This window comes from Urocitellus parryii, chromosome 5 (assembly GCF_045843805.1).
Source record: "Urocitellus parryii isolate mUroPar1 chromosome 5, mUroPar1.hap1, whole genome shotgun sequence".
NCBI lineage: Eukaryota > Metazoa > Chordata > Mammalia > Rodentia > Sciuridae > Urocitellus > Urocitellus parryii.
Window position 1 is genome coordinate 15,221,421 of NC_135535.1, and position 26,766 is coordinate 15,248,186.

Consider the following 26,766-nt stretch of genomic DNA (forward strand, 5'->3'; position numbering starts at 1 on the left):
TTAAACAGTCAGTAAATTTTACTTATCATTATAATTACAACACACATATCATTACTAATATTATATTCAGAAGCTACCAGGTATTATAAATTGCTATCAGACAGATATAACTTTGCTATTTATTACCTGTAAGATCTGGGCAAGTATTTGATATCTCTGACTTTTAGTTTTATTACCTATAAGATGGGGATAACTCCCTGCATTACAATGTTGTTAACTGAATGAGATGATAATACACAGTAAAAGCTAAAATTTTATACCACCAAGAACAAGACCTATAAGACCCAAACCAGTAACAGTATCTTTACTTATTTTCCTGATTGAAACAATAAGCCTTATGGGCAGACTTTACAGTTTTCTCTTTGACATTACTGCTTGTCAAAAGGATTTAATGACCTGAGACTTCAGAATTCTTGGTGATAGTTTGGTAATAATTAATAGATTAGAATAAAAATGGGCCAATGATTAAAAATTGACACAGTGAAAAAAGAAAGTGAACACTGCAAAAGAAAAGGATTAATGTTTGCTTTATTTACAAGAAACAGGAAAATGCAATAGCTTTCCAGTTCAAACTGGAAAGAAGGGCAGTGTACATACACAGCACAGGCACTCAACTCAATAATCTAGCCCTAGAATAAGTTACTACAAGGCCAGAAAAGAGCCAAATTGTCAAAAGACATGAGTACAATTTGCTGAACAGAATGTTAAGAGTTACAAGGGGCTACGGTGACTGTCTTATATCAATGAACATTAGCAATGCAAAAGGTCTTTAAAAAGTAGGGTTTTTTTGGCATATAAGTTTGGGAAACTTATGCACTGTGGAAAAGAAACCTGTTTAATTTTTTCAACTGATATTTCCTTAATTTATTTGTCCACAGAACTCTTTTTAAAAATATAACATTAATAAGACTCAGAACAAGGGAATACTTTTCTCATTTTACAGACATGAAAACGGACTCTCAAAGAGATAAATGATTTAATTAAAGTAGCACAGAAAGCTACACTACAAAGGAGACTCATAGATTTCTATTTGACTCAGTTCTAGTTTCTTTTCTATCTAATGATATAAAGAAAAAAAAAGCAAAAAATAGGTGTTCTTAATATTAAAAGCAATTCAGGGTTCACCTAGGCCTATGAAGGGAAATGAGGACGGATTTTTTTCTTCTCCTTAATTAAACAGACTTAAGTTCTTAAACACAGTTCTGCTTTTTTCATTTGTTTAATGTTTCTGTTCTCCTACTGTAGTGGTAGTAAAATACCTATCCTTATAATCTGCCATTTTCTCATTAATAAGCATGGACTTTTCCTCTGCGTTCCCACCCCCACCTCCCGCCCCTCGCTACAGTGGTAGGCACACGCTTGATCTGTACTCTTCCTTAATCAACCAGTACTCTTATAGTGATGGGATAGCATTCTGCTCTTAAAATAGGCTATGCACATTCTCTGGGAGATGTGGCCCAGTGCCAGAGATACTTAAAGTCACAGGATAATCCCAGTATATCTTCTAGAACCACTATTTTACTAAGAGATTTATTAGAGGGAATGGATTTCTAACTGAGAATAAACAAACATGTTAAACAAATCACAATAGAAAAGCCACATAAATTTTTAAGATTAAAAAGTGAATGTCAAAGAAATTTTAGTAGTTAAGGCAGACTCCCTCGGAAGATGTCTTCCTGGCCTCTCAAGGTTATGCCTAAACTCTTTCCTCTGATGGATGTCAGTGGATATATATTCCACAGGGATCTAATTTTAGTTCTTAACTGGAACTGAAGGTCAGCCACCTAAATCTGATAGTTCTAAACTTTTGCCCTTGGTATAGAGTGAGTGAATAAGCAAAGGGTGGGAAGAGGAAATAAGAAAGGAAGAGGGAAAGGATCTTACTGTAATTAATAGAAATAAGCTTACTATAATTAATCCTTGCAATGATATTGTCAGTTCCATAAGACAGACCTATGCAAAAACTGTATTTAACAAAAATACTAACAGTGACTTATTGTCAAAATGTTAAAATATGCTTTTCATAAAAGTCAGAGAAAGAATTTTGTAGGTCCAATTTGGAATTTCCTTGTAAAAAGCTAAAGAAAGAATTTTTAAAAATAAATACTTATGCAACTCGGTTCACATATATTTAGCTTAATATTATATCTAAATACTTTGAGGATTTTTCCTACTTATAGTACAGGAGGAAATGAAAATTCCCTCTTTTATTTAATGAATAAAAAGGTCTGTGAATGAGGTTTTATCTCACTTCTTATATTTCTTCTCTAACTTTCTTTCTTATACATGTACATTTTTCAGTAACAAAATCCTTCTGGCTATGTTTTATATTGTGGTGATCCTGCCAAAAACACAAGAGTTCCAAGTAACGATAATTAAATGAGTTTGGCTCAACTTTCTTTACTCATTAGCAATCCTGAGAAAGACATGTTGCATCATCAAGAATTCATTAGCAGATGAGAGAGACAACTTAGGTGTAAATGAAAGCTTATAAAACCAGTTGACCTTCCTTTCTTGTCTAGCGGCAGAAATGGGTATGTAAAAACACAGTACCAGATACCTCTGCTTCTCCTACTACTTAAGCATCTTTGTTTTCCAGAAAGTCTTTTTCTCCACATTGCTTATGAGACTTTGGTCTTTTAAGTTTGGCAGATACAGAAATATGTTCATTTGTTGGATATTAGAATTTACCATATGAGCCCATTTAGTCATTAGAAAGTTCTTAGCGTAAGTAGTTTGACTATGTAGTATATTAACAAGTTTGGAAAAGAGCACTATCACAACATTTACCTCATGTTGATGGCTTATATAGATCCTGATCCCATGGATCTTTTTTTTTTTTTAATATTTTTTTAGTTGTAGTTGGGCACAATATCTCCATTTTGTTTATTTATTTTTATGTGATGCTGAGGATCGAACCCTGGGACTTGCACGTGCTGGGCAAGTGCTCCACCGCTGAGCCACAACCCCAGCCTTCCCATGGGTCTTTGTAGTCTTTTTCAATGTACTAAGATTTTCCTATAAACATTTCTTTGGAGCTCTCTTATTTTATCTCCACTGTCATCTACACCACAATAATCAATGACTTCTTCTGCACTAGTTCCTTTCTCTTTGATTCCCTGCTTCTCTGCTCTAGTAGCCTAGGAATGTACAGATGATAGGGATTCTGATGGTAAATTGATCTATGGACTGAATGTGTCCTGTTCACCTCCTACCTGTTGACGGTCTACCCCCATTGTGATGATATCTGGAGATGGGGCTTTCAGGAGGTGATTAGGGTTATAGGAGACCATAATAAGGGTGGGGCCCAGAACTGGTGGGATGAGTGCCCTTATAAGGAAGAGACACCCAAGAACTTACTTTCTCTGCATGTAATTCAGAGAAGAGGTCATGTGAGTACATGGAGAAGGCAGATGCATATAAGTTAAGAGAAACCACCTTGGAATGATACCTACCCTTGAGGGCTCCTTGATCTAAGAATTCCCAGCCAGTGAGAAATAAGTTTCTGTTGTTTAAGCCAGACATATTTTGTTATGAAGAAGATCAAGGCAGCTAAGAACAGGGACAAAAGGGAGGCTAAGTTGTCTCAAAGCGATAGTGTTGTGATATTAGAGGTCTCCAAGGTTCAGGAACCCATTAGTAGTACAGTCATTCCTTGGTATCTGCAGGGGATTGGTACCAAGACTACCTCAGAGATACCCAAATCCAGGAATACTCAAGTTCCTTACATAAAATGCTACAGTATTTGCATATAACCTATGCATATCTTTCTACATACTATAAACCATCTCTAGATTACTTATAACGCCTGATGCGATGTATGTGCTACATAGTTGTTATAATATATGGTTTAGAGAATAGTAAGGAAAAGAATCCACAAATAATTAGTATAATTTTTCTTCTAATATATTTATCTGTAGATGATTGAAGTGGTAGATGTAAAATCCAGATATGGAAAGCCAACTGTATAGCAGAAAAAGCAGAAAGAATATTTGGGTTCTTTCCAGTTCATATTTCTACTATTTTCTGAATTTGGATCTACAGCAATTTACTTAATTGTTCTGAAGCTGGATGTAAAATCCAGATATGGAAAGCCAACTGTATAGCAGAAAAAGCAGAAAGAATATTTGGGTTCTTTCGAGTTCATATTTCTACTATTTTCTGAACTTGGATCTACAGCAATTTACTTAATTGTTCTGAAGCTGGATTTTCTCATCTGCAAGACAGAAGTTGATCTATGTCACAGGCTTAATGAAATTATTTAATATAGACAGCTGCTGAGAGAACATTAAGGTATAGGCATCTTATATTTATTTAATGGGAAACAGTACAATTGAAATAAAGGAAACACCTGCATTCAAACCCTAGCTTTGCCCCTTGTGGTTATGTGATCTTGGGCAAATTTCTGGAAGTCACTTGAGAGTCATTTCCTTATCTCTAAAATTAGGGATAATAACTACGGCTTATAAATATAAAATGAGATGACATTTTAAAACTTCTAGTCTAGAAGTTTTTTTCTGGCTAGGAGAAGGCACATTATATCATAAGGACAGTCAGATGAAGAAATAAATCAAGAAATACTGCCAGGCATATTCTATACTGCCAAAAAACAGCTGGAAAGTTTTTAACATGTATTTTTCTTTTAATGGCAAGGCCATTTAATATTCTACAGATTCTATACTATTTAGATTTTATAGTATCCAATACTAAGTACAGAGCCCTAATACAAGCATACAACTAAAAATGTTCCCAATTTAAAAATTCAGTGCAAACAAATTACTGAAGAGAAATTACTAAGTGACATCTATTTTGGGTTAATGAGCTATAAAAGAACGTGGCTCAAATAATTCATAATAGTAGAGTGAACGTATGTAAATGAATAAGGAATGCCAAATATCTTTCAATACACAGCAATTTAAGTTGTGTATTAAATGGTTGGAGGAATAAACTATAAGGAAATTTAGCCAGAAAAAAAGCTTCTTGAGGAATGTGTTAGACAATCTCAGTTAGAAAAAACTGAGAAACTGATTGGCAGGAAGGAGGTAAAAAGGTAAGTCAAATGGTGAACAATAAGAACAGAAGTAGAGAAAAATATGGATAAACCAGGAGAATTAATCAAAGCAGATTTAAAGTTCATGTTAAGTACAGCTTTCTAAATGAAGCTATCCAAAGCAGAGTGGCTGCTGTAAGCTTCTCATTACTCAAAGTATTCAGTCAGCGTGTGATGATCCTTAATGCTAGCATTTCTGAGAAGGAATTGCTGTACTGGAGATATTCTGATTCCCTTGCTGAGCTGTGAGCTCCCTGAGGATCATCCCTGCAAAGATGATCACTGAAAGAAAGAAAGAAAGAAAGGAGACCTAAGACCTGGTTTGAGTCCCAGCTCTCCAACTCAATTGTGAACTTGGGTAAGTTAATCTCTCAAGTTTTCACCTATAAATGGAAAAGTTGGAAACACTGGTAATGGCTGGTCAGTCTATCATAACTCTGAATTTTCCATTAATTGAAAATGTGCGAAATTTCCATTTTCCTTAGCATATGTGATCAACATTTTTAAGGCAGGAAAAAAGCTAACTAGAGAAAAAGAAACCTTGGCAAAAAATAAAAATAAATCTGAGGCATCTAAACAACATCTATAACACAGCTAAGTTCTACAGGTCAAATACTATACTGTTTGTGGGAAGAGCTGACATAGACATCTTTACTAGTTACCCTGTTCAGTCACTTACACTGAAAAGCATGTTTCTGTTTCCTGTCAATGCTGATAATTAGTTCATTGTCAAAGCTTTGTCTATGCTCTGCATCAAATCTCAAATTTTGGACTAAAATTAGAAAATGAATAGAATCAATTCATAAGCTACACAATGGGTCAATCCAATTATTAATGAGTGGCAATGTGGTGAAACACATGGGCTATGAACCCAGACTGCCAAGACTTGAATCAAGGTCTCCTACTTCACTAGTTTAGGCAAGTTAATTTTCTGTGTGCCTGTTTCCTCACCAGTAAAATAAGCAAAACAACAATATCTACTTTATAGCTTTGCTGTGAGAACTAAATGTGTTCATATTTATGCAGTGCTTGGAATAGTGATGAGCATATAGTGTATGTTATCTATTAGTATTTATTTTTAAAAGAGCTTCATCAAAATATAATTCACATACCAAAAAGTTCACCCTACTGAAGTACATATCCATCTATATTTATTATACATATTCACATGTATGCAAATATCATTGGCATCTAATTTTAGATGAGTCTCATAACTCCCCAAAGAAACCCAATACCAACCAGCAGTAAGTCCCGATTCCCCTCTTCCACTAACCCCTGGCAATCACTAATCTACTTTTCATCACTGATCTGCTATTCTAGACATTTCACATTAATGGAATCATAAAATACGTGGCTTTTTATGACTGGCTTCCTTCACTAACAATAATGTTTTCAAGGTCCATCTGCCTCTTATAAGTTATTTTATTTCCTTTTATAATCAAATAATATTTTACTATATAAATATATAACATGTTTTATCTGTTTACCAGCTGATGAACATTTTGGTTGTTTCTACCTTTTGGCTATCATGAATAATGCTGTAGTGAACATTTGTGTACAAGTTTTTGTATAGACATATAGTCCCATTTTCTTTTACAATAAATCTATTGTAGCAAATTGATATCCAGAGTACAACTGTTAAATTATGTTAATTGTTTAACCTTTTAACTGCCAGATTATTTTCTAAGGTGGCTACACAATTTTACACTCACCAGCAGTATATGAAGATTTTGCTTTTTCCATACTCTTGTTTACACTTGTTATCATCATTTCTTACTATCTTACTCTTTTATTTTAGCCATCGTCATGTGTGTGAACTCCTATTTAATGGTGGTTTTGATTTGCCTTTCCCTGATAACTAATGTCAAGTATCTTTTGAGCATCTGAATAACTTCTTTGGAAACATGTTTATTCAGATTTTTTGCCCATTTTTAAGTTCAGTTTTCTTTTTATTGAGTTCTTTATATACTCTAGATATAAATCTCATCAATACATGATTTGCAAATATTTCATCCCATTCTGTGGGAGATATATGCATATATATATATATATATATATGTATGTGTGTGTGTGTGATTTATATATAAATCATCCTTTGAGGCACAGATTTTTTTAGCTTTGGAAAGTCCAATTTATCTATTTTTCCTTTTGTTCATGCTTTTGGTATTATCTATAAAAATTTGTGTCAAAAAATCTGGGGATATGAAGATTACTTGTTTTCTCCTGAAAGTTTTATGACTTTACCTCTTATATTTGGATCTTTGATCCACCTTCTCTTTTTTAATATGGTATGAGGTAAGGATTCATATGTGTTCTTCTACATATGGCTACCTAGGTGTCATATCACATTTGTTAACAGCTATATATTCATCCTCATGTCAGTTCTGTCTCGCTTAACATTGCTCTATGTTTTAGAACTGAAAACTTGAGTTATTTAAGTTTTGTTTTTTCCAAATAACTTGAGTTATTTAAGTTTTGTTTTAGTACTTCTGGTAAGATGGGTCAGCTAGCAACAAACTCCATTTTTGTTTTGTTTTGTCTTTTTGAAGTTTTTTTTTTTAAGTTTTGTTTTTTGGATATTCTGTGCCTGTGGCAATTTCACATGAATTTAGAACTGGATTATTGATTTCTACAAAGAAGCTACTTGGGATTCCAAAAGGGATTGTACTGAATCTGTGGATCACTGTGAAGAATACCAACAGTTTAGCAACAGTAAGTCTTCCAATCCATGCACATGGTATGTTTTCTCACTTAGATTTTAATTTCTTTCAAAATGTTTAATAGATTTCAAGGTTTGAGTCTGAATTATGTCCTTAGGGCTTAGTATATACATCTTATCATAATTTGCTCCAGATTTATACTGTTAATTCCTTTGGGATATAGAAATGGTGTTTCTATACAGCACTCTTCCTTTTCTCCTCTTCGTAGTATTATTGTTACTCATATTTTACATATACATATATGTATGTACATATATGTTGCGAACACAATAGTATATTACTATAATTATTACTTTATATAATTCTATGAAAGAATCTAAGGGAAGAGAAGAAGAATATACTTAAGAGCTTTTGTTGTATTAGCCTTCGTCTTTATCATTTCTGGTTCTATTGATTTGTACTTGTGAATTCTAGTTTCCTTCTGGAGTCACTTTGTTTAATTACCTTTACTCATGCTCTTCCCCCCCCACCATGGATTAAAATTGCCTTTGGAGTCGCTTGCTTTCAATCTCAAGAACTTGTTTTAGTACTTCTGGTAAGATGGGTCAGCTAGCAACAAACTCCATTTTTGTTTTGTTTTGTCTTTTTGAAATCTAGAAATGTCTTTATTCTCCCTGAATTGCTAAAACAGTTTTGCTGGGTGCAGGATTCATGGATCAGGTTTTTACTTTGGGCACTTTTCTGGTCCACGTATTACTGAGGTTCCCTTGTAAATGATGAGTCATTTTTCTCTTGCTGTTTTCAAGATTTTCTCCTTGTCTTTGTCTTCTAGCATTTTAACTGATGTATCCTTCTGTGAATCTCTATGTGTTCAACAAACTTCCTGAAGTAGATTTCCAACAAAATTGGGGAGTTTTCAGCCATGATTTCTTCAAATGTTTTCTTTTCCTTTCCCTTTCTCCTCCTGGAACTCATATTGTGCATATACTGCTGTGAAAAAATACTGTCCCACATTTCTCTGAGGCTGTCTTCACTTTATTCTTTTTTCCTGTTTTTCATTTTGCCTACTCTCTACTGAGCTAACTTCAAGTCTCTTTATTTTTCCTTTTCCCAGTTCCTATTTACTGTTCAGTTCCTTTAGTGAATTTTTATTTGTTATTGTAGTTAACTCTTCTTTTTCAACTACAGAATGTCCATTTGACTTAAAAAAAAAAAAACCAAAAAACCTCTCCTTTCTCTGTATTGTTTTTCTTCACTTGATTTGGCATTGTTATCACATCTTCTATTGCTGAAGTTTTTGTTAAGTCCTACATCTGGTCACTCTCATAGGCAGTTTCTTTTGCCTGCTTTTTTTCCATCGATGGGTCATTCTTTTCTGTTCCTTTCCATCTCATAATTTGGGGGTGATGACATTTTATATATTATAGCAACTCCAATTTCTGGTCAACTCTCCTTTTCCCCTGGTCTAGGATTTGCTATAGTTATTTGCTTATTTGCTTAATGACTGGCTGAATAATTTCAGTGAAGTTTATTCTCTCCCATCTCTCCTCTCAGTGTGAAGCCCTGATGGTGCACCTTAGTGGGTACACCCTTGGATATGCCCAGGAACTTTGGTATGACAGTGTCTTTGACAAGTATCCCTTCGACTTTCTCTTTTCTTGACCACACTCAGGTGCTGTTCTAATTGCTGGTTGACTGACCTATTATTTTCTACACTGTCCTGGGACAAAAACTACTCAACAAACTGAACTAATCCATTGGAGCTCTTTTGAATAGACAATTCCTAAAGTTACTTGAAATTTGTTTCCACCACAAAAGTTCCTTCCAGCTATCCTTCCCCTCCTTTCTAACAAATAGTTGGCCTTTAGATTAACCTGTATTTCTAATGAATCTGTCAATCTACCCCCAACAGCCTTTCACAACCCTTAGGCATGACTTTTCCACACTCCACTACACAAGTCAGTGCAACTGACAGCATTCATGCCTCTCTGTTGTAAAGCCTGCTTCTCCCACTGAGCAAAACTTCTGAGCCCTACCTTTGATGCTGGAGGTAGAGACAATGGAATGCTTCTGACTGACACACCTACTTTAAAAGTTGAGAGTTCAGTTGAGGTAGGTGTGCAGTAGCCCCAGGTATTTTGGTTTGCTTTCCTGGGGTAGAACCATGTCCCACCAGCCAGGATAAGCACAACTGTGGCCTTACTCTTCTCAGCAGTGTCATACTTAAGGTACAGCCTCTACTCCATGGGCAAGGGTTAGATGGAAGCTAAGAGGTCTCAGAGACAGGTAGCTGGAAATAGAATGAGAATTGTCCCTCCCAGGAAGACAGTTCTCCAGCTGAGCAACGGGGGAAGAGGGAACTCTATGTTCTTCACTGCTCCAGTCTGGAGAAGAGTTTCCATTTTAACTGAAAGAGGAAAATGAGGGGGCAGGTGGCATTTCAAATACCAATCTTTCACTTTTCTTACTAAGTTTTAGATTTTCTTGAATAAATGTTTATTTAACTGACTTTATACCATTGGGATTATTTCCAAAGACTTAAAATAATTGTTTTTAAAAATAATTTTTGCCAGGTCTGGAAATGTAGCTCAGTGATAGAGTGCTTGCCTAGCATGTGTAAAGCACTAGGTTCAATTCTCGGTACTGCATATAAATAAATAAAGATCCACTGACAACTAAAAAAATGAAATAATAATTTCATTATTGGAAAGCAGGCATGCAGAACTCCATACACTGTTATGGCTGGAAGATGAACTTATTAATGAAATTTTTATATGACACAATGCATCTGGGGCTCTAAAGTACACATTAAAGATAGTATTCTTATTGCCCCAGACAGAAAACCCAAAAAGTGATCTACAAATCATGAACAGACTGCCACACCTATGGCCTACGACATCAGAAGAGCTATTCTGTCATTTCCCCTTAGGTTTAGTGTCTTTCAATGCCTTGGCATAACATCTAAAATGAGAAGTGGAGTTGAAATGAAATTTAAAATTATTTTATTTGAACTACCATGAGGCATTCATCCTACCCTAAGATATAACTCAGCCTTTCCAAGTCAAGTTTTGTGACAGATTCCAGCTAGACAGAAACTTTTAAAAATTAAAAAGTTTAGATGTTCTTTTGGTATAGTATACTCTTTAAAGAAATCAAGATAAATTATCTTTGAAGCTGTTGGTTTCAAAGTAAGAACTATACATATATCATGTATCAAAACACCCCCTTAGGTAAAGACATCAAATAAAATTTAAGCCATATCTGCAAGAGAGAAAGCTTATTTTGTTTTAGTAAAAATTAGAGTTTGGCAATTTCAGATGACAGAAATAAGTATAAAGGACCTTCAGAAAAAGCATCCATGCCTCAAGCTATTCCCAAGCACAGATTCACAGTCAAGGATATATGGTTCTATATTGGCACATTTTTCTCAGAAGAATTTAATACAGCCCATTCATTTTCTATCATCTACAATGGCAATTCTCATGTATCTGTAAGAGAAAGTGCCAAATCAAACATTATATGCAAATAGCCAGTTTAGGAACCTAGGCCCAACACAGGACCTGGCTTACAGGAATTATTTTTTTAAAAATTATGGACTACAGAAATCTCTAATATGCCAAATATATCCAAGTCTGGGGGTGGGGAATGAAAAGAAAAAAATGGCAAAATGGACATTTATATTCATATACACTCATTTCATGTCATAAACTGGCTCTGTAACTAATAATATCCTAAACCTAACAGTATTTTTATATACCTCAAAATAAATATGTACAGTAATCAAGAAGGTTCAATTTTAGAGGAAAATATATAATTTTAAGAAAAGAAAATATTGTTCTTGGCTTACATCTCAAATAACACTATTATAAAATAATATATAGCAATATTAGATTCTTATAAAATTATTCTTCTTAAATTGTTATAGTCTGTTATAATAAAAAAGTTTAAAATACAGAAAAGGGAACAAAAAAAATAACCCACAGTAACAGTATTCTAGTAGTGCCACTTAGTGAATTTCCTTGTAGTCATTTATTTTTTTATCTTTATTTTGTTTGTTTATTTTTATGTGATGCTGAGGATCGAACCCAGTGCCTCACATGTGCGAAGCAGGTACTCTGCCACTGAGCCACAGCCCCATATCATTTCTTTGTATAGTTTTCAATAGTTTTATACGGTTATGATCATAACATATGCATACTTTTGAATCCTACTTTCTCAGTAAGCAACATTGTGAAGGTGTGCTTTAAGATTCTGCTGTATAGTTAAAAGAGAATCAAAAACACAAAACCAAACAACTTGTAACAATCACAAGAATTCTGGCCTCCTTCAATCTCCAAGTTCCCTACAATCATTTAGTAGGCATCTACTGTATGTGACTATTCTATGTTACGTGCAGTGGTAGGAATGAAGATATAAAGATAAGTAATCCGGAATTCTTGTCCTCAATGAGCTCACAATCAATTTGGCAATTTTTTCATGTCTTAGCAGACATATGGGCTTACCTGTGTGAGTGTGAAGTAATGAAATATGCACAAAACCTAGCAATTTAAACTTTACTCTTCAGAGGAAACTTACTATATTCACCAAGATTTATCTCAGACAACAAGTATTTCCACATTTGATAAGGCTTCATTCTTATCTTACAGGTTAAAGAGCTGCAAGCTTTTACTTATTTTATGACATCTTTTTCAACTTTTGCAATTAGTACTTTTTATTGGTTTGAGGTCTTGGGCTTTCATTTCCTTAAGAGGTGCATTTTCAGATTATTCAATAATTTTCCTCCTCCATCCTACATATTTGCATGATATATTTGTTTATGTGCTAGCAGGTAATCACAGTCTACCAATTTAGGTAGAAAATGTAAAGCAAATGCTTCAATAAACACAGGTGCTTAGGTGCTTATATCTAAATATACAATGATCCACATGCACTGGAAATTATTTGCATAATATGCTCAAACATTAGAAGTTGTATCTGCCTTTACTGCTTGTGAAAAATTTAAGTACTCTGAGTTTCTAATTTCTTTTGCTAACTTCCATTCTATCTAGTTGCCCAAGTAGTGTCTCAAGCTGTGAAATAAAAGATAAAACAAGGTAATGGATCATAATTTTAAATCTTCTGAAATATACCTCAAATGATAATAAGAGGAAGCTATACAGTGGTAAGTAGTGAAAAGAAAGCACAGAACAGTGAGAAAAATCTGTTTTCTGTTTGAGGCTCCACCACTTCCTAGTGGTGTGAGCATTAGCAAGTTGTCATCATGTGAACCTCAGTTTTCTTATCCATAAAATAGGAATACTCTCATTTTACAGGTACTACTGCTGAGAAGCAAAACTTTCTTAAAATGCAGAACACTACTAAGAATCAGGAACTGAGTCTAAGGACCATTCATTTATAACCATATCCTGAAAAGCTCATATAATCAGGTTTTATTTTTCTGAAGAGCACTGTTCCCTTACACTACTACTTTTCTTTTCTTTTAAATATTTTTTTCTTTTAAATATACTTTTGAGAGGGATGGTGCTGTTACCAAGTGGTTTCTGGCAAAAGACTCCAGAAACACATTTAGGAAAGAGAAAAGGAGAACTAAGACAGCAAAATAAATTGTGCAGTAATCCGAATTTTATTTTCAATTGGGTTTAATGTAGATAAATGGCAATACTCTATGAGTCTCTGCATTAATAACTTATAATGCTGTTGGGTGTAATCTTTTCCAACTGCCCAATAGTTTTGATGTAAAAATCTAAAAAGGGTTTTAGGCATGAAGGAGTCAATAATGGTTTTAACCCTTGGAGACTTAAACAGATTTGTTTGTCCATGTTTTTCCATTAATGAAGATTACATAGTGAAGTCCCTAATGACACTTGTTTATAACAGATCTCCCAGGAAGCAGAAATCTACACACTATAACCAAAGTTAGCACTACTACAGAAATTACTCTCTCCAGATATCTAAAAGTTAATAAAGATCTCTATACCTGCAGATTCAACCAACATCCAGATCAAATACATTAGGAAAATAATTGCATCTGTACAGAACATGTAGACTTTTTTTCATTGTTCCCTAAACAGTAATATATAACAAGTATTTACATGCATTTACATTGTACTAGTAAAAGCTTAAGGAAGGATGTACATACATCATATGCAAATACTACACCCTTTTATATAAAGGACTTGAGCACCTGGAGATTTTGGTAGGCAGGAACAAACCCACGTAGATACTGAGGAACAAGAGTGCTTGGAAAAATGTAAGGTTTTTCTACTACCCTACAGGAAATAAACAACATGCTTTATTAACAACTGTGTGGGAAGTTTCTCTCCCTCTACTAAAATTTACATAAGGTGAGGGAAGCTCTGTCTGAATGTGCTGATTTTGACCAGTGAAAGTAATACTGAAGATTCGAAAGTCAGATTCCTATAGCACTATGAATCTGTATGTGTAGTATAGATTTTCCCAAGTAAACATGTCACAGCCTCCTTCCTAGGCTGAATTCCCATCATGAATTTGTCAAACAATACATTCTTTTTTTTTTTTTTAAAGAGAAAGAGAGATAGAGAGAGAGAGGGAAAATTTTAATTTTTTTTTTTTTTTTTTTTTTTTTTTTTTTAGTTTTCGGAGGACACAACATCTTGTTTGTATGTGGTGCTAAGGATCGAACCCAGGCCGCATGCACGCCAGGTGAGCGTGCTACCGCTTGAGCCATATCCCCAGCCCGAACAATACATTCTAATACCTTCTTTTTTCCCCCATTAACTCTTCCATTAGCACATAACAGGATTTTCCCCTCTTTACTATATCATAGTATTTCATTATGTAAATTTGCCAGTTTCTTCAAATATTCTCTAATTGCTGGATGCTTAGTTGTTTCCAATCTTTTGCTTTTATGTACACTGTTTCAATGAATAACTTTGGGTTCAATCTGTACACAGAATACTGAGTGACACTCTATGGTCAAAGGGTAAAAGGCATCTGTAATTTTGATAGATATTGCCAGTTCATCTTCTATAGACACCATGCCACTTTGCACTCACATCAAATGTATGAGCATTTATTTTCTGAAGACTATAAAAATACACATACCATAGACCACTCCCTAAATTCTGATTCAGTAGATAAAAGGGTTGGACAGAGTAGGACTAAAACTACCCAAAAGCACATTTCTAATTGAGAAATCCCCATTTTTAAAGGTATTCTTTGTCTTATTTACGTTGTTCAAATCCAAAAGAAAGTCTCCTTTAGTCTCTAAAATTTACACTCCATGATCATTCATTCAATACTTTTTGAGTGCTTATAATATGATGGGTACTCCAGATGCCAAGGATATAATGGTAAATAACAGTATCCATCATTAGGTATCCTCATGATCTAACAATGAAAGGATACAGAAATATAATGATAAGATATAAATATCTTATCATAAGATAAGCATAAGAGACGTACATAAACTGTTACGGGAACATTGAAGGGGGGAACTTTATCCTAACTGAAATGCTGGAGGAGGACTGCTCAAGGAGGTGCCTCTAAGATGAGGAGGAATTAACTAGTTAGTCAAAGGGAAAAGAGGTAAACACAAAGAAGAGGGCACTCTAAGTTGAAAACAATACATGCAAAAGTAGGAAGGAAAAAATGGAAGAGATACGTATGTGTATGTCACTGCAAATATCTTATATGGCTAAAACATAAAATACAAGAAAGTGAGAAAATACAGGCTGCAGAAACAAAGATCAGATGACTGAGCATCTACTATGTCACATTAAGAAGATGGAATTTTATTCTATAGGCAAAAGTTAACTAAAGGGTTTTAAGGCTGAGAATGACATGGTCAAATTGCTATTTCAGACTTATTGACAATCAGCTGGAAAAGCAAGTAACTGGAAAATGAAAGAACAGTTAGAAAACTGATGCAGTAATCCAGATGACAGTCTCAGGGTAAGGATTAAGGGAAAATGGACTGAAGAAATCTTAGGAGGTAAAATTAGATAGATACACATGTTAGATTTGGGGATACAGGTGAATGAAAAGATGATTTCAAGGTGGTATCAATCTGGTACCAGGGAAGAACTAGATTGTTTTTATAACATAAATATGTATTGATGTAATAATTTTCCATCGGGAGACAATGCCTGTAATACCTTGTCCTCTAATAAGAGTCTCATATCTACAGGCAGCAGAATTTTCCACTGACATGAGACAGCGGGCCCATGGAGTGACACATTCTATTTCTAAAATGTCTTTCAGGAAAACACCCCAAGATTACCCTCCATGTTAAAGAACTCTTCATGTGTCAGGCGTGAGGGAAAGAGAGGACTGTCCTCTACCTGAAAATAATTCCATCTTCTTGTTTTCTCTCAATAGCATCAGAAATTTGCTTCCACAGTGAGGTTCAGGGTGTTAAGCACGACACTTTGTTGACCTTTATTCTCACACTCAGGCTGTCAGGTATTCAAGTGTCCTGGTACAAGCAAATCAGAGTGACCAGAAGAGCTCATGGAAAATGTGCGCAGAAGCCTGGGAAGCACTAAGCAAATATCCCAGTTCCTACAGCTCACAGGGAAGCTTTTGGCACCTGACCTTCCTCCTCATATCCAAATCCCCTGTCCAGACTTCTAGACCTGTGACACCTGCTCCATTCCCCTGAATTTGTCTATCGGCGAAGTACTAAATTTAAGCCTTTTTTTTTTTTTTTTTTTTTTGCCAGGCACAGTGGTGCACACCTGTTATCCCAGTGGCTCAGAAAGCTGAGGCAAGAGAATCACAAAGTTCAAAGCCAGCCTCAGCAACTTAGCCAAGCCCTAAGCAATTTAGTGAGACCCTGTCTCAAAATAAAAAATAAAAAGGGCTAGGGATATGGCTCAAGAAAAAAAAAAGATTTAAGCTATTTTATCTGATTCTGGTATTTTTGAAACCAGGACAGATGTATGGAGCCCAGCAAAATTAGTGAGTTTATCCTCATCAGCATCATGCTTTAACCAACAAAGTAAAGCAACAACCGGCAACTCCAAAAGGCAGGCATATCCTGCATGGTCATATCTCTAATGCACCCTTTCTTGGAATAACTCCTAGAGTTTCTTGACTTCATCTTCCCCTATGCCCATGAAGTCAGTGACCCATAAAATTGCTAACAACATACATAACTGCCAGTAAGGGGAAGGATATGTGGTTGAGCTTCTGGTGCTGCATTACTAAAACCTAACCCATCCCAGCCAAGCTTTACATTAGTAAGAAATTTGGGAAACCTGAAGTACTGCCACCAAACAAAGGCAACCTTTGGCAGTGAGGAAATCTAGGGAAAGGATCCCCCACAAAAGGCTCCCTACCATAACATTCCCATGCCCCTGATTTTTACAAGTCTAATGGTCCTGCAGGGATGAAGCAGAAGGAAGTTGTGCGTTAACTAAATTAGGCATCTATCTTTCTTCACCTGCAGGGTTCCTACAAAACAAACCAAAGAAACTAAGTACTAATAATCAACTGAAAATAATTCCACTGCTTAAAATGTCCAGGAATAACACACACACTCACACATACACACACACACTCACACACAGAGTAACATCAAGGCTTACCTTTCTCTTATCTTCATCTGTTGATTCAAATTTGAAAGTAGCCCTATGCTGAGGAGGGAAAAAAGAGAAACAATATTATTTTAAATACACAGATTTTAAACTTAGGCTATGTTTAAAAATACAGGAAATAATATCCCTCTATAAAGTTGCTTTCCCCTATCTCAATATCTTATTAAGGAAGAGACAGGCATGTAAGCAAATAATTATAAAGCAGTGTGAAAGACTGTAGCAGAAATATACACAAAGGAGTACAGAGAACCAAGTTACTAATTTCCCAGGAAAATTTAAATAAAATTCCATTTAAAAATTTAAATACAAAGCATAGAGCATGTGAGCTGTTTCTGGAAGGATAAATGGGAATTTGCCAGGGGGCAAGTGGAGAGCATCCTAGGGACAAATACAAAGACTCAGATGTGTGAAACACTATGATATATTCATGAAACAAGCAGCTCTGAGGCCAGAACACAGGACACATGTTAGGGGATGAAAAAGATGAAAATGAAAAAGTAGATTGAACAGAGATTGACAGTGTTGCAGAGGAAACTGTATTTCCTTTCTCATATGCAATAAATCTTCAGAAAATTTTAAGGACACAATATTTTAGAAAAGTAATTCTGTGAGAATAAGAGTTTAAATCATGGATCATGGCTCCACCACTTACAAGTTGTGACCCTGAGCAAATAAACTGACTAGGTTTCTCATCTGGAAACAGAGGTAGGTTCACAGGTTAAGTGTGAGAGTTCAAAGAGCTAAGGCATATAAAATGCTATCTCAGTGCTTGGCACACAGTAAATTTCCAGTAAATATTAGGGTCATAATGATGATGATGCCAATGATATTGAGTAAAAATAACTGAAAGGGAAGAGAATGCTAAGATTCTCCTGAAATAACTGGCAATGCTCTTATTTTCCACTTTGGAACTGAGTAGGAGAGAATGGAGGATAGAACAAACTGACTTAACCACAGAAAAGTGGGTATCAAAGAAATAGAGTACAGAATTCCTCATTTTCCTCTCAAGTTTCAGTCATCATATATATAAATAAATATGTGCACTTATGAATCCTAAGCCCTCCTTTAAATAAAACAAACAAACAAAAAACAACTCTAAACATCCCTCTACTTTTCCTTTGTATTTCTCTCCTTGGCCACATTGACATATACATACTGGCAACCCACCAAGAGTTAAGCATATTAAGTAATAAAGATAGATCACCACAGGTATTTCTGTATTGACAGTTTTGTAGAAGAAGCAACTTTGAAATCAAATGAGATGGAGAAATGTTGGCAGAGAAGCAGTTCTGAGTATAAGAAATGGTTAGAGAGAAGCCAAGAGGTGAAAAGATATGGACCATTTGAAGAAAGCTCAAGGAGGCTGCCTCAAATATGGATGCAAAATAATTAAAACAGATGAAGTCAGTTGGTAAGGGCATGGATTTAAAAATTCCATCACCTGAAATAGCAGATAGGTAACAGAGAATTAGGGGAAGCAGAATTCTGGAAGAGTACTTCAGGCAGTAGCTCACAGGCTAGACTGAAGACTGAGGACATAAAGCCATGTGGAGAACGGGCATCAGAATGGGCATCAGAATGGACACCATCCAGGCATGGTATTGCCGGTGGCAGTATAAACTGACACAAACCCTTTACAAAACCTAAAAGGGCAAGTGATTTGGCAACACATATTAGAAACCATAAAAATATTTATTCCCTTTAACCCAGAACTCCCTACTCCCAAGAATTCATCGTAATGAAATCATCCAGGAGAGAAAAATTTTGTATGTAGGCATATTCACTGCAATGTTTTTTAATACTGTGAAAGAAAACAGTCAACCTGAAAAACCACAAGAGACCGATAAAATGTTGTATAACAATGTTCTATTGAACATATCATTTCAAACTAATAAAATATTACATAGCAAATTTTAAAAAGACTCATCATTGGAAAATTCTTTTTATAATAAAAAAGAGAAATTTTTTAAATAAAGGATAAATATCAGGCGTGGTGGTGCACTCCTGCAATCCCAGCTACTTGGGGGACTGAAGCAGTTTGAGGCTAGTTTGGGTAACTTAGCAAGACCCTATCTCAAAATAAAAATAAAAAGGGTCAGGGATGAGGCTTAGTGGTAAAGCACCCCTAGATTCAATTAATTCCCAGTACCACAAAATAAATAAGTAAATAAATGGATGAAGAATGAATGAATAAACAAGGAAGAAAAAATGGAAGGGAGAAAGAACATGTTGTAAATCTGAGGACTATACTTAGGAATTTATAGACCTGAGGTTTAGTTAAAAACTAATATTAAAGATAAGGAAGCAGCAGACATCAGGCTTAAGTTGTAAACAGAAGCTTAGTAAAGGTTCAAAACAAATGTTCAAAACAAATAATCCTACTTAGAAACCAAGAAGGCTTATTTTTTTGCCATTCTACATTAATTTTGTAAATTATCTGAAATAAATGTACCTAGTTAATATATTATGGTTCTCATAAACTGTTTTGGGATTTATAGGATTTATTTATTTTGGATTTTATTTCAATAAAAAAGAAATTGACTTTTGGAAAGATACCCATTAAGTTATAAAAGTATCTTTTAAATAGTTCCTATGTAGAATTAATCTTTTTAGGTGGTAATTTAGAATAATACCCAAGGGCTGATTTTTCTGTTGCATTTCAAATGCAAGGCTAATCCTATCATAAAACCTCAACATTTTTAAAAAGGGAAAAAAAGCTTTAAAAAGCTTTGTCTAACCAGCATGAGGGCTAATTTAATTAGAAAATATATTGGTATGTGAGGCATTACAAATTGAACTCAATGTACTAATCAATTCAGAAGCTCAACCCTCTAAGATTATCTGGATCCAACAGATGTTGGCTTCTATAAGGCTAGTTTCTTTTATCCAATTTGGATCACACCTAACATATTCAGTACCTCTAACCCTATTCTCTCCCCTGTCTAAAGCTAAAATGAGGGGAAAGGGAGCTAGTATTCCTACCTATAAGCACCTTTCTAGAACTGTTATCCAATAGTCAACCACCTCACCTTCTCTATATACTTAATTTCCAGAGGAACAGGAGCAATAAGTCAAATATAAATGAAAGAGTAAAACCACTATTCATTCAAGAGATCAAGCAAGCTAGACAGCTCTGTGACACAAAACACTTGTTATGAGGACTCCTGTTAGATTTTATACTGTATGAGTAGGCTCTACAAAGCTCAGGCATCAGACAACCTTGAGTTTGAGTTCAGGCCTGCCACTAAGTGTGACCTTGGACAATTTATTCCACTTTACCACCACCAGATTTTCCTTATTTTTATGTATGGCACCTTGCACATGGCAGATGTTTATCAAATGGCCCTACTGTTTTTACTACATGGCTTGATACGGTGTCTGATCAAATATTGACTTATTAGAGAACTAGGAATTATTTCAAAAAGTTCTAAAGGCATATTCAAACAGTACAAATACAAGGGAATAAACCTAACCGGGGTGGTGTGTGTTGTGCTGTGTTTCATGAACAGAGACTACTTCTTGAATTAAAACTAAGTAATAGATTACATAACCAAATCTGGAAATAAGAACAAGGTATAACAAAGAACAGCCCATTAAAAATACTCCTCTGCAAAGACTCAAGAATAACTCAAAGAATCAGCTACCCTTAGAAGTAGCACCAAAAAGTCCCTACATGGTCCAGAACATTTACATATCCAAATGAAATGTAGAGGCTATATTTCTAGAAATGTCCCAATATTAGGTCTCTAGGAATCAGATTCTTTGAGCACATAAATGAAGACTTCATAGCTATTAGTGCAATTTTCCTCTCTATAAGGACTACTCTTGGAGACCCATCTACTGATAGTACCTTCATTAACTGTTACTCTTCATTTGGCCATAAACTTGCCCTATGTCCAAATTCTGTTGGAAGCTTGCTATAGGATAGTCTATATACCCAGATGGCTTTCCAGTTCCCATCATAGTTGATGACTCTAAGTCAGTTTCTTTACCAATTAAATGAGGAGTTTGAACCTAATTATCTTTGAGATTCCTTTTAATCAAAATATCATAATTCTAGCTTGGGGTATATCTCAGTGGTAGAGCACATTCTTGGCATTTGTGAGACCCTGGGTTTAGTCCCCAGTACCTAAATAAATAAATAAATGAAATCCTGTGATTCAAGGAATCCTAATTTACTGTGTACCTCAGGGCCCTTGATTGCTGTTTTTTGTTGATAATGGTGATAATGATAGCAACCAAATCTCTCTGCTAAACCTGTTATCAGAATATGCCCTATAGGAGGAACTGAAGCTTGGATAGTTTAGACTACAGCAATACAAACTCAAATGAACAGCTCTTTCTATAATTAAAGTAGAAGTGATTAGGGCTCAAAGGTAGCCAAAGGAAGCAGTATACTGCTCCTGGAAAAAAAAAGGGCTTTTTCTTCTTTGTTCAAAAACACAGCTGGGCACAGTGGTGCATGCCTGTAATCCCAGCAGCTCGGAGGCTGAGGCAGGAGGATTGTGAGTTCAAAGCCAGCCTCAGCAACAGAAAGATGCTAAGCAAATCAGTGACATCCTGTCTCTAAATAAAATACAAAATACGGCTGCGGATTGGCTCAGGGGTTGACTATCTCTGAGTTCAATCCCTGGTACCCGAACAAACAAACAAACATGGGACAGGGAAGAGGTAACATGGCCCTACAAAGAAAGTCCTGGATATTGAATGTGAAGACTAAGTCTGTCACTTTCTAGTTATGTCCTCTTGAGCCTGTAGAGCTGCACTGTCTCTCTGAACCTCGGTTTTCTATTTAAAGAGACAGAATACTGCCATCTCCCTTATAACTTTTAATATAAGAGATAATATATGATGATATGTGAAAGTTCTTAGAATGACACATAATACATTGCAGATACTCAATAGATGTTAACAGGTAGACTGAGAAGAGTAATAAAAAAAATTGCTCCTACTTAAAAAAAAAAAAAACCCACCAATTTTCCTATTCTGAATCAACGTGTATTATGCTCTTGATGAATAAGCAAGTTCTTTCTGGGAGAGAGAGATTTTTCCCTTTCCCTAAGATAACAAGGGCTAGTGAATAAAACAAGAACAGTTAGAAATCAGTGTCTCTGTAACAGAGTAGAAAATAAGAGATTCCTGAAGTCAAACAGGTAACTGCTGTGCTAAACATGGTACAAGATACGCCACACTAATGATACCCACTATAAAGTGCAAGGGTCATGGCAAAAGGGAAAAAATGGAATATATCCCTAAATTTCTTATTGTTTGTTAACTTGGTGCCACAAGTTTGGTTTTTGCCTTTGCTGTTCAAAGCTAACAATTAAGGGTTACTTCCTCAATGGCAGGCCCTGTTCTAAAATGCTTTACACATATAACTCATTTAAGCCTATCAACAACCCTGTGATACAGATACTATCATTATCCTCATTGGACAGATGAGGAAACTAAGGCATAGCTAAGCTAAATAACCTGTCCCAGACTACACCTATTATAAAATGATGATCAGCATCCAGGCAGTCTGGCTCAAGAGCCTATGCTCTGGCTCCATAATCTCTTGAGTACTTTGATTGTTATGCTTACAATCCTGAGTGCACACCCCCTGGATGTACTGTGCTCAGTCTTTGGTATTATATTTCACTTAATTTAATCCTCACAATAAAGTAAGAAAATTATGTTATTATCTCTATTTTACAGATAAGGCAACTGAGACACAGGAGACCTAAAATAACTTAATCCACACCAGGTACAGTAGTACACACCTGTGACCCCAATGATTTGGAAGGAGGATTGTAAGTCCATGGCCAATGTCAGCAACTTAGCCAGACTGTGTGTCAAAATAAAAAATTAAAAGTGCTGGGGATATGTAGCTCAGTGATAAGGCATCCTGGGTTCAATCTCCAGTACCAAAAAGTAAATAACTTCTTTATAGTCATGAAGCTAATTAATGACAAAGTCAGAATTAGAAGGTTATCTGATGCCACATCCCATCTTTCTTCCACTACACTTGAAAGGTCTGGTTTTATTAGAGAAATAAGGTAACAAAGAATTTCCCCTCTCCTCTTCCAATCAATGAACTAATCATTCTTTCCTTCCATCATTCATTCCTCTTTTGTTTAAATTCCTCAGTGTTCCATTATCATCTCTTATTCCAAACATTTCTCAAATCCATTTTCCAGACAAAGAAACTGAAGCACATGGTATCCAGCTTCTATCTCAGAGTTTCAGTCTCCATACACCATAAGCTGGGCAGTTTCACTCCACCCCCCTATTCTTACTGCCTGACCACTGTTATCATATTTCCCCTTCCATTTCATCTGCTCCCAAAGTCTCTTCCTTAGAGGAGCAAAGCCTCACTGCAATATGAAGCTCAGCTATTTTCTTTGTACTATAATCAGCCCTACTATACTGATCTTACTAGAATCAGCATTAAACATGACAGTTTTCTTCTGAAAGAGCTAACCGACCCCCTTTACATCAAGTCAGAACATTCTCAGGATTGGCTTGGCCAAAATGTACAAGTATCTGGGAATCCTCTGAAGCACTTCAAGAATATCATATTAAATAATACACAATGGGAACAACAACTTTAAAAACATTGCCAATGTGAAAAGGGGGAGCTGGAAATGTCCAGGACGTAAGCTCTGACAATGCTTGGCCAGGAATGGTAAATGGAGACCAACCTGGAGAGAGATCAAGGAGAGGAAGAGATAAATTGGAGGAAGCAAATCTGAGGTCTAATTAGTTTAGTCATGAAGGGAAAGAGAAATATTGAATGACGTGATAAGATCCAGTTGGAGGTTGTTCTTCCTCCCTCCTCTATGGAAGAAAGTTCCGATTTATTGCTGGGTATCTGGTAGACAGTAAATGCTAAATAAACATTAGTCGTTTCAACACAACGGCCAAGTTCTCTATTCTATTTCTATCTTTTGAAAATCAATCTATAGCTGCCTCCTATCTTTTCTGGAAAGCAGTAACAAATCAAGATAAAAGAATATAATCTACAAAGCATGAACTCCTACATATCAAGTGAATTTCTCCTAAATCAGACACTAAAACATCAGAAAGTGAAGGGACTGCTGGGCACAATGGCTGATGTCTGTAATCCCAGCTATTTGGGAGGCTGATGCAGGAGGATCCCAAGTTCAAGGTCAGCCTGGGAACTTACCTGAGATCTTGTCACAAAATAAGAATTAAAAAGAGTTCAGGATATAGCTCAGCGGTAGAGGACCCTGGGTTCAATCTCCATTAATGAAAAAAGAAAGTGAAGGGGCTAAGATATGAATAAAATATAACCAATGCATCCTTCCAAAGAAAGTGGCATTGTAGAGAGAGCACTGAATATGGACCTGGACAACCTCCACTCAAATCTCTGCTCCATATTTTATTAGCTGTGTGGACCTAGGATTACATTGTCATCCTAAATTGTACCATTTTTGAAAGTAGGAATACCACCCCTCTACTCACAGGGTTATCACAAACATTAAAATAAAAGTTTTTCACAAAAAGGACCAAGCCTTACTTTTGGATCTTTTTCACACAGGGCAGAAATGGCATACTGGCGGCTCAGTAATATAGACCATATACAAGTGCAATAGTAGGCAAAGAGCAAACACAAAGTGGGAAACCATGCACTGAGGCTAAGAGAAGGAAGAAAGATGTTACATCTAGGGTATGACTTGGTGTTGGGTGTGCTTTCACAGAAGGGAGTAATCAGTCATTCCTATACAATAGTCTTCTAACCTAGTAAAGGTGTGGTACGCTACCTTTTGAAATGAACATGTAAAATTCCTGGAAGGAAAAGTAATGGAGAGTTAACGGGTCCCAGATTCAAAGAAGAGACTGGGATTTAGAACAAGATACTATTTCACTGCAAAGGTGTAAAGTGGAAAGAACAATAAATGGACAGCTTGAAGACCTAGGCTGAAATTTTGGCTCCCAAGGATGACCTTGGGCAAGTTACTTAATCCATCTTGAGTCTCAACTGCAAAACACTGATAATACCTCACAGGATCGCTGTCAAGATTAAAGGATATAATGAATAGCAAAGCTGTTAATGCGATACAAATAATAGGTATTATTAGGAGTTAGATTCTCCACCCACTTAGAACATAATATGTCCATGACCTTGGGGGCGATTTCAGTTCTTTGCACCTCGGTTTCCTCATCTATAAAATGGGAAGGATGATAACATCTACCCTATAAACACTTTGAGGAATCAAATGAGATCATAAATGAGATATCAACACCTTGAAAACTGCACAGTGGTGTAGGTATATAAAGAACTGCTATGGTTGCTGACATGTTTTATGCATGTCAAGGGCTGGGTTTATACAGAGAAGCGTGTATTTTTATGCTATACAAGTGAGGAAGCCTCGCATACATTTATGCATCCAAGAGTGCCGCACCGGGCAAAAAAACGAACAGGTATGGATTCTGGGGGTGTGACTGGCACGCTTAAGAAGAGGTCCCTGCGACGGGCTGACGAACTAGGAATCAGAGGGGTGGGCACCGGAGTTGGGGTAGGGGGGGATGAGGATGCACGGATGGGAAAGGCTGGGGGCACAAACACGCATGCCCAAGCCGGAAACCTTTTCGGAGGAAAGCAACGCGCATCCCCGGAATGAGGGGGGTGGGGAGGGATGCTATGTGCAAGCCCCGAGGGCGGCCCGGGGGGTGCGTGAGCGCACGCCCGGGGCCAGAGCTCTTTACCTTGTCGCTGTAATCCCTTAGGACCCGCTCGATAGCCCCCGCTTCGCCGGCCCGGACGATGTAGAGGGCGCGCTCCTCATCCATGGCCGCAGGTGCGGGGGAGCCGCGGCCGCTCTGCGCTCCCAAGCCGCTGCCTCCAGGTAAACGCCTCGCGCCCCCGCTCGCTCGCTCCTTCCCAGCTTCCTTCCTTCCCTCCTTCCCTCCCTCCCTCCAGTCTCCAACCCGCCAGCCTCCGCCCGGGCAGGCCCGACGTCACCGCCCCTCAACTTTCACCCCGCGACGTCACCGCTCCCCAAGCAACCGGCGCCTCGCCGCCGTCCCCGACCAGGCCCAGCACTCGGTCGAGGCCCGGCGAGAGGCCTGAGGCGGGGTCAGGCCCGAGACCCTGTTTGCTCTACTCGGTCTCTCAGCCTTAGAGAAGAGCCCAGTCTTTTGAGCGGGCTTTCACGGACAGAACTGTTCCCTCCAGACGCTCCTCTATGAATCATTCTCAGCGGACGAGAACGACCCGGCTTTTCCCCGCCCATCTGCGGGCCTGCGGCTAAGTGCACTACAATTCCCGATATGCAATGAGGTCATCCCACTCTCCCGTCTGATTTACTGGGGTCCCGAATGGCATGCCGGGATTGGTAGTCATCCAGAAGGACAGACTTCCCCCCTAAGGGCATGCTGGGAACTGTGGTCCTGCGAGGGCCGGAAACTGGAGTCCGAAGACCGCCTGAGGCCAGCTGCGGCGAGACCGTTAGGGGGAGGGTCTAAGTTTCTG

General features: G+C 36.8%; 1 protein-coding gene across 6 annotated transcripts in view; it reads right to left on the reverse strand.

The window, feature by feature from the left end:
- Nucleotides 1–26,197, reverse strand: part of Ric8b (RIC8 guanine nucleotide exchange factor B) — a 107,389-nt gene extending 81,192 nt beyond the window's left edge. For 2 of the 6 annotated variants that reach the window (XM_026397127.2, XM_026397120.2), the window contains exons 1-2: nt 26,001–26,196; nt 17,280–17,327 (exon numbers count right to left, since the gene is read on the reverse strand). In XM_026397127.2, the coding sequence (XP_026252912.1) occupies nt 17,280–17,327; nt 26,001–26,084 (132 nt within the window). In that variant the 5' untranslated portion in view covers nt 26,085–26,196. Of the gene's footprint in view, nt 1–17,279; nt 17,328–26,000 lie in introns of all 6 variants that reach the window. The other 4 variants (XR_003301574.2, XM_026397106.2, XM_026397143.2 and 1 more) reach the window with 4 other exon arrangements.
- Nucleotides 26,198–26,766: the final 569 nt, after the last annotated feature.